The 9,505-nt window shown below is 40.0% G+C and overlaps 1 protein-coding gene across 1 annotated transcript in view; it reads left to right on the top strand.

Annotated features, from left to right (window-relative positions):
- Window positions 1–9,505, top strand: part of IPO11 (importin 11) — a 233,060-nt gene that overhangs the window by 32,779 nt on the left and 190,776 nt on the right. Inside the window, exon 4 of the mRNA XM_017850710.1 lies at window positions 3,375–3,475. Within this exon, the coding sequence (XP_017706199.1) occupies window positions 3,375–3,475 (101 nt within the window). The remainder of the gene's footprint in view (window positions 1–3,374; window positions 3,476–9,505) is intronic.

The following is a 9,505-nucleotide window of genomic DNA, read 5'->3' on the forward strand; positions in this document are numbered from 1 at the left end:
TTTTTTTTTTTTTTTTAAAGTAGAGACAGGGTCTTGCTTTGTTGCCCAGGCTGGTGTCAAACTCCTGGGCTCAAGTGATCCTTCCACCTCAGTCTCCGAATGTCTTTATTTTTACTACCTGTAATTTTCTTCTTAGAGGGATATAACATTTCTTTTAGATGGAACATATTATATTTATAGTAGATTAAAAAGCTGCTGTGTTTTAGTCTTCCTTTTTCCTCTCTACTCACTTTCTAGGTACATTTGATCTTAACCCAGCTGTCCATTCTAGTCAGGAGACTCCTATATTTATATGCATGATCTCAGGCTTGTATTCTAGTCCTGTTATTCAGAGTACTTATAGGATATTTCTACTTGGGTTGACATCTGCAGCTTGACTTTTCTTATTTTCCCAAGTGTAGTTGAGATAGACTGAGTGAGATCCACCAACTTCCACAATATTCCCATATTACTTCCATTTGTTCACTCATTTGCTCAATAGAAAGTTAGGAAGTTTCTGCTTTGCCAGGCACTGTGCTAGGTTCTAGGTGTAAGACAAGACTCAGTCTAGTATAGAAGGTGGACATGTAACATGTTAAGATCAAATGTGATTAATGTGGTAAAAGAAGTGCATCTTTTGTAATGGAGACCCAAAAGAGGGACTTGCACCCAGTTGCCAGTGGTTCGAAGGAATAAATGTGAGTTACACAACTATCATTGTAATCTTTTTTCTTTTTTATTTGTATTTACACATGATTTTCTAAAATTGGCTGTATAGCGTACGTTCCTTTTTTTTTTTTTTTTTGTCTGAGATGGACTCTTGCTGTGTTGCCCAGGCTGCAGTAAAGTGGTGTGATCTCAGCTTACTGCAACTTCTGCCTCCTGGGTTCAAGTGATTCTCCTGCCTCAGCCTCCTGAGTAGCTGGGATTACAGGTTCCCCCCACTATGCCTAGCTGATTTTTTGTATTTTTAGTAGAGACAGGGTTTCACCATGTTGGCCAGGCTTTTCTCTAACTCCTGACCTCAAATGATCCACCCACCTTGGCCTCCCAAAGTGCTGGGATTACAGGCATGAGCCACTGGGCCCAGCCTGTATTCCTTTTTGAAAAATACTTGACCGGTCGCAGTGGCTCACCCCTGTAATCCTAGCACTTTGGGAGGCCAAGGCGTGTGGATCACCTGAGATCAGGCGTTCAAGACCAGCCTGGCCAACATGGCAAAACCCGTCTTGGCTAAAAATACAAAAATTAGCCGGACGTGGTGGCGCATCCCTGTAATCCCAGCTATTTGGGAGGTTGAGGCAGGAGAATTGCTTGAACCCGGGAGGTGGAGGTTGCAGTGAGCCAAGATTGCGCCACTGCACTCCAGTCTGTGCAATGGGAGCGAGACTCCATCTCAAAAAAAACATAAAAACTTATAAATGTTTTTCTATAGCAAAGGACATACTTCCACATCATTTTTGGCTTTGGGATTTTCCTATACAAGGTTTGAGAGGTCACCTCTGGGAATTTGAGTTGTTTTTGGTCTGAGACATAGTATAATTATAGCCATTATTATTACTTGGATTAACATAATGAATACTTTTTTTGAGTAATGGTTAATTTTGAGTTGAGATTATTCACATCACATGTGGTTTTATCTGTCTTTTTTTTTTTTTTTGAGATAAGAGTTTCACTCTTGTTGCCCAGGATGGAGTGCAATGGTGTGATCTCAGCTCACTGCATCCTCTCCCTCCCGGGTTCAAGCGATTCTCCTGCCTCAACCTCCCAAGTAGCTGGGATTACAGGCATGTGCCACTGTGCCTGGCTAATTTTTGTATTTTTATAGAAACAGGATTTCTGCATGTTGGTCAGGCTGGTCTCGAACTCTCGACCTCAGGTGATCTGCCCTCCTCGGCCTCCCAAAGTGTTGCTATTACAGGCGTGAGCCACTGTGCCTGGCTCCTTTTTTTTTTTTTTTTTTTTTTGAGACGGAGTTTTGCTCTTGTTGCCCAGGCTGGAGTGCAGTGGCGCGATCTCAGCTCACTGCAACCTCCGCCTCCTGGATTCAAGCAACTCTCCTGCCTCAGTCTACTGAGTAGCTGGGATTACAGGTGTGCACCACCACGCCCAGCTAATTTTTTGTATTTTTAGTAGAGATAGGGTTTCATCATGTTGGAAGGCTGGTCTCGAACTCCTGACCTCAAGGTGATCCACCTGTCTCAGCCTCCCAAAGTGTATGGAACAAGTGTGAACCACCATGCCTGGCCGCTTTGTGTCTCTTAAAAGTGTTCTGCTGTCAAACTTTTGTTTTTTTGAGACAGAGTCTCGCTGTCACCAGGCTGGTGCGCAGAGGCGTGATCTCAGCTCACTGCAACGTCTGCTTCCCTGGTTCAAGCGATTCTTCTGCCTCGGCCTCCCGAGTAGCTGGGATTACAGGCATGCACCACCATGCCCAGCTAATTTTTGTGTTTTTAGTAGAGTTGGGGTTTCACCATGTTGGCCAGGATGGTCTCGATCTCGTGACCTCGTGATTCGCCTGCTTCAACCTCCCAAAGTGCTGGGATTACAGGTGTGAGCCACCATGCCCAGCTTTATTAAGCTTATTTACAAGCGTAATTGTTTTGATAAGGAGGATACTATGAAATAGTTTTATTTCATAGCATGTATTAACAACCCTGGGGCCCTGATTACTTAGAATCTTTGAATCTATGCTGTAGTGGGCCTACTTTTTCTAATTTGGAAGTTATATATTTTATTGAATATGTGTGGGGCTATGGTTTTCATTTGAAAAATAATTAGGTTTGCTTTTCTGAATTTAATTTTTTTACTAGCGGAATTTTCAAACACACCTAAAAGCAGAATAGTACAATTACTCTCTGCATGTCTGTTACTCAGCTTAAAACAGTTAACATACAACTGAGCAGGTGTACTTTCTTACATTAATTGTAGAACTGTATATACTTCATAAATGTGGATATGATATATGTAGTGATAGAATGTAAACAAATTTAATTAAAAGATCTGTCCAGGCCAGGCGTGGTGGTTCATGCCTGTAATCCCAGCACTTTGGGAGGTCCAGGCGAGTGGATCACCTGAGGTGAGGAGGTTGAGACTAGCCTGGCCAACATGGTGAAACCCTGTCTTTACAAAAAAAAAAATACAAAGTATCAGCTGGGCTTGGTGGCAGGCACCTGTAACCCCAGCTACTTGGGAGGCCAAGGCAGGAGAATTGCTTGAACCTGGGAGGCGGAGGTTGCAGTGAGCCAAGATCGTGTCATTGCACTTCAGCCTGGGAGACAAGAGCAAAACTCTGTCTCAAAAAGAAAAGATCTGTTCATATTTTATTGTGGGTACATTAATTATACTTTTTACTTATTCCATGCTAATTCTAATATTATGTTTTTTATTTATAGAATATTTTCACAAACCACACTTTGGATATAAATGTAAGGTGGCTTGCTGTACTGTATTTTAAACATGGAATTGATCGCTACTGGAGACGTGTAGCACCTCAGTAAGTTCCATCACTTCCCCTATTCCTTGGGTGTAATCCTTCCCAAATTCAGGAATGTGTAAGAATGTACTTGTTTATGTAAAAAAAAAAGTGTTAGCACTTCTGCAGCACATATAACTAAAATTGGAGCAATACAGAGATTAGCATGGTCTCTGTGCAAGGATGATTTGTGAAGTGTTTGATATTTAAAAAAATGCAAAAAAAGTGTTTACTGAATAAATGTTCTATTTAGTTAATGAGAAATCAACAGCTATATTATTGTTTTCTTCATAGTTTTGGGTGTGTGTGTGAGTGTGTCATGTTGGCCCTCTGCTTGCAAGGATCATGCTGAGTGAGTCATGTTGAACAAAAGCCCTTATTTTTAGTCCTACGCACATTAAAAGGCTGAGGCAGGAGGATTGCTTGAACCCAGGAGTTTGAGACCAGCCTGGGCAACGTGGAGAGACCCCATCTCAAGAAAAAAGAAACAGAAATGTAAGGTTAGGGTTTGGGGAAAAAAAACCATTCAGAAGGAAATCCCGGGTCAACTCTGAACCAGCTGGGTGTAATTTCTGAGTCTTATGCATTCTTTCTCTGTGGTGGGGATGGATTAGTATACATTTGTAATCACATTAGTATTCAGTTATCACTGTTTTTTGTACCTCGTTAACAAATTTCTCTTAGTAATTAATTTTACATGTTATATAATCAGTGGGAAATCATTGTAGACATGACCCTGGGATTTGTTTGTTACAAAGTATGGTACTGAATTTTTCCTAAGCAGCATCATAATCTGTGTTTTCCAGTAGATGGCACTAAAGCTCTGTAAATTCTTAAAGCCATAAGACTTTTCTCAGTCTGAATACTTCAAAATGCATATAAAACATGTCCTTGAATAATATTGGGAACAAGAAGAGTATTTTCAGGCTGCACTTAGGATACTATATTAAGATTTAAAGCAAACATGTCTTCTTTTTTTTTTTTTTTTTTTTTTTTTGAGACGGAGTCTCGCTCTGTCGCCCAGGTTAGAGTGCAATGGTGTGATCTCGGCTCACTGCAAGCTCCGCCTCCTGGGTTCACACCATTGTCCTGCCTCAGCCTTCCAAATAGCTGGGGCTATAGGTGTCTGCCACAGCACCTGGCTAATTTTTTATATTTTTAGTAGAGCCGAGGTTTCACCATGTTAGCCAGGATGGTCTCGATTTCCTGACCTTGTGATCCGCCTGCCTCAACCTCCCAAAGTGCTGGGATTACAGGCGTGTGTCACTGTGCCTGGCTGGATTAATTTTTTAGATAGGATTAATTCATAATTTCGGGGAGAAATTTGGTAGGTAGTGATGAGAAAGTGTGCATTATTGGTTTATAGGCAATGGCCCAGCAGCACTTTTCTACTGCTTTGTCCAATTAAATTTTGCATATCTCCTAAGATTCATTTTTGTTTTACTGTTTTGTTTACATTTGGTTTTGTTTACCTCACTTGAGGTCACGAGTTTGAGATCAGCCTGGCCAACATGGTGAAACCCCACCTCTACTAAAAATACAAAAATTAGCCAGGTGTGGTGGCGGATGCCTGTAATCCCAGTTGCTGGGGAGGGTGACACAGGAGAATCACTTGAACCCAGGAGGTAGAGGTTGCAGTGAGCCGAGAACGTGCCACTGCACTCCAACCTGGGCGACAGAGTGAGACTGTGTCTCAAAAGACAGATAGATGGGGAGAGAGAGAGAGAGAGAGATGTGTGTGTGTGTGTGTGTGTGTGTGTGTGTGTGTATATATATATATATGAACATACATAGAAATATATATATATATAAATGATTATTTTGAAGGTAAAGTAAATTATTAAATATTTCAGGCTACACTTTTACATAATGAATTAGAACCTGGACTTTTGCTTAAATTTAAAAAGTTATGAGAGAATTTATACAGTATTTGGTAGTTAAATCCCAAGCTGTCTCTTTTTGTATATATTGAGATAAAAGCTGGAAAGGAGATGAATGTATTTAGAAAGGGGGAGCATGGGTGGCAGATTAGTAATTGAACTTATAAACTTGAGACTTTTAAAATATGCTTGTTTCTGTACTTACCTATTTCATTTTGTATAGATCCTACTCTTAACCGTTTTCACAGAATGAGAATTAACTAACAAGCTTGTTACCATTACCATATACATTGCAATTTATCTGGGTCCTAATTAATTAAATACTATCCAATTTCTGCTTGGAACATAGTTTGATTTCATCTAATGATAACATGCATAAAATTAAAGGTGGAATGTAAATTATTATTAGAGAATTGTTAAAGATGTGAATTTTCTTCAGGTTAATGGCTTGTTTCTTTAATATATATACAATCCCTGACTTATGGTGGTTTGATTTAACGAATTTTTTTTTTTACTTCACTATGATGCAAAAGCAGTATGTATGTATTCAGTAGAAACTGTACTTCAAGTGCCCATACAACCATTCTGTTTTTCACTTCCAGTACAGTATTTTTCATTTTCACTACAGTGTTTAATACATTAACATGAGATATTTACTACTTTATTATAAAATAAGCTTTGTGTTGGATGCTTTTGCCCAACCGTAGGCTAATGTAAGTGTTCTGAGCATGTTTGAGGTAGGTTAGGCTAAGATACGATGTTCAGTAGGTTAGATATAAAATAAATTTTTGACCTACAATATTTTTTATTTACTGTGGGTTTATCAGGAGGTAACCCCATCGTAAGTCAGGAGCATCTGTGTATTTTTTTGCATGATCTATTTTGATAGTCATTATACACTTTTTTTTGTTGTTATTGTTGAGATGGAGTCTCGCTCTGTTGCCCAGGCTGGAGTGCAGTGGCACAATCTCGGCTCACTGCAAGCTCCGCCTCCTGGGTTCACGCCATTCTCCTGCCTCAGTCTCCCGAGTAGCTGGGACTACAGGCGCCCGCCACCACACCTGGCTAATTTTTTGTATTTTAGTAGAGACGGGGTTTCACCGTGTTAGCCAGGATGGTCTCGATCTCCTGACCTCATGATCCACCCGCCTCAGCCTCCCAAAGTGCTGGGATTACAGGCGTGAGCCACCATGCCTGGCCCATTATACACTTTTATTGTAGTTAGAGTTATGCAAACTGATGAACCTGGCTCCTTGGCATAGAAGAAAAGTTCAATTACAAGTTTAAAGCAAAATATTGTAGGAGAACACATTATGTCGGATTTGATAGTAGAAGGGAACTATTAAAGTTGCAAAGTATAGCACAATCATAAAAGGATTAGAGAGATATTTTTAATGATCTGAATGTTTATGTTAATCTTGTTTTCTCATTTGTTAACTTTGAGTAAGTCATTAAGATTTTAAAATACTTTCTTTGAAGTGTAATATATAACATACTTTAAACAGTGCACAAGTAAAGGGTGTAGTTTGAATGTTTATAATGCAAAGACACCTGTGTAACTGCCACTTGGAACTAGATAGAACACTTACAGCATTCTAGAAACTTTTACACACATTTGCATTTTATTACCACTTATAGTCAGATGTGTGTTCAACTTTAGTAGATATTGTTAATTTTCTAGGCTGGTTGTATCAGATTGCACGGCAACAGCAACATACGAGTGTTAGTATTTGCTCTGCATTCGTATCAGCACTTGGTCTGATCTTTCATTTTAGTCTTTCTGGTGGACTTGGTAATTTTAGTTTGCATTGTCTTTAATGATCAGTACTTTTTAAATGTACTTATTGGTCATTGGGGTATCCTATATTGTGAAGGGTCTGTTATTTGAACGTTTAAAAAGTTGGATTATCTTATTGATTTATGGGACTTTTATTTTGGATACAAGTCCTTTATCAAATATATGTATTACAAATATCTTCTCCTAGGCTAGGTGCAGTGGCTCACGCCTGTAATCCCAGCACTTTGGGAGGCCTAGGCAGGCAGGTCACCTGAGGTCAGGAGCTCGAGACCAGCCTGGCCGACATGATGAAACTCCATGTCTACTAAAAATACAAAAACTAGCTGGACATGGTGGCGCACATCTGTAGTCCCAGCTACTGAACAGGCTGAGGCAGCAGAATCTCTCGAACCTGGGAAGTGGAGGTTGCAGTGAGCTGAGATCATGCCACTGTTTTCCAGCCTGGTCAACAGAGCGAGACTGTCTGCAAAAGAAAAAAAAAAAAAAAAAAAAAAACTTTGTGACTTGCCTTTTCACTTTCTTCAGAAGCCCTTAATTTTAATGAAGTTTAATTTAATTACCTTTCTATGATTATTTATTTTGGGTTGTAGTTTTTTTTATAATTTTTTTTTTTAAGAAGACAGAGTCTTATTCTGTTGCCCAGGCTAGAGTGCAGTGATGCAGTCATAGCTCAGTGTAACCTCTAACTGCTGGGCTCAAGCAGTCCTCCTGCCTCAGCCTCCTGAGTAGCTGTGACTACAGGTGTGTGCCACCAGTGCCTAATTTTTAAAAATTTTTTGTAGAGATAGGGTCTTGCTGTGTTGCCCAGGCTAGTCTTGAACTCCTGACTGAAGTGACCCTCCTACCTTGGACTTCCGAAATGCTGGGATTTACAGGTGTGAGCCAGTGCTCCCAGCCTATTTATGAATTTTTTGCTCAGCCGGTGGTCATGAAAATACTCTGTTTTCTACTGAAAGATTTGTTTTCCTTTTCTATTTTAGGTGTATGATCTATCTGGAGTTTATTTTTGTACAAGGTGCTCATGTGAAGTAGGGACATGTGTTCTTTCTCCATTGCATCGTGATTGTACCCTTTCTTTTTTCTCTCTCTTTTTTTTTTTTTTGAGACAGGGTCTTGCTCTGTCCCCTAGACTGGAGTGCAGTGGTGCCATCATGGCTCACTGCAACCTTGACTTCACAGGCTCCAGTGATCCTCCCACTTCAGCCTCTGGAGTAGCTGGGACCACAGGTGCATGCCACCATGCCTGGCTAATTTTTGTATTTTTGGTAGAGACAGGGTTTCGCCAAGTTGATCAGGCTGGTCTCGAACTCCTGAGCTCAAGCAGTTCCACTCTCTTGGCCTCCCAAAGTGTGCTGGGATTATAGGAATGAGCTACCATGCTCAGCTTTGGATTTGTTTTTTCATCCAATTTTATCATAAATGTCTTTTAATTTTGGTATTATGCCCATTTATACTTAATGTAATTACTAATATATTGGGATTAAATCTGCCCACACTTTGTTCTTTTTCTTTTCTTTTTTTTTTTTTTTTTTTGAGACAGAGTCTTGTTCTGTTGTCCAGGCTGGAATACAGCGACACCATCTCAGCTCACTGCAGCCTCTGCCTCCCGGGTTCAAGCAGTTCTCATGCCTCAGCTTCCCGAGTAGCTGGGATTACAAGTGTGTGCCACCATGCCCAGCTAAATTTTGTATTTTTAGTAGAGACAGGGTTTCACTGTGTTGTCCAGGTTGGTCTTGAACTCCTGGCCTCAAGTGATCTTCCTGCCTCGGCCTTTCAAAATGCAGGGCTTACAGGCGTAAGCTACTGTGTCCAGCCTCACACTTTGTTTTCTGTATGTCTTGGTATCTGTTCCCTTTTTTCTTTCTTGCTTTCCTTTGGATTACAGTAGTTCCTCCTTATCTGCAGGTGATAGGTTCCAAGACTCCCAGTGGACGCCTGAAACTGCAGATAGTCCTAAGTCCTGTATTTAGTATGTTTTTTTTTTTTTCAGTCTGATAACAAAGTAGCTACTAAATATCTAGTGGGCAGGTGGCATGTACAGCATGGGTGTGCTTGACAAAGGAATAATTCACATCCCAGGCCAAACAGGGCAGGACAGCATGAGATTTCATCATGCTATTCAGGATGCTATGCTATTCAAAACCTATGAATTTTCCATTCCATTCATTGAATCTACTTCATTGATGGTAGATTACTAAAACCATGGAAAGTAAAACTATGAATAAAGGAGAACAACTGTATTCAAGACAGTTTTTATTACTCAGTTTTACTCTAAAATGTTTAGTATGTTTTCATTATTTAAGTGATTGTAACATGGACCCTTGATATCCTTGTATTAGTACCTTACCTTTTTTTTTTTTTTTTTTTTTTTTT

The sequence above is a fragment of the Rhinopithecus bieti genome, unplaced genomic scaffold, assembly GCF_001698545.2.
Source record: "Rhinopithecus bieti isolate Rb0 unplaced genomic scaffold, ASM169854v2 scaffold_2409, whole genome shotgun sequence".
Classification (NCBI taxonomy): Eukaryota; Metazoa; Chordata; class Mammalia; order Primates; family Cercopithecidae; genus Rhinopithecus; species Rhinopithecus bieti.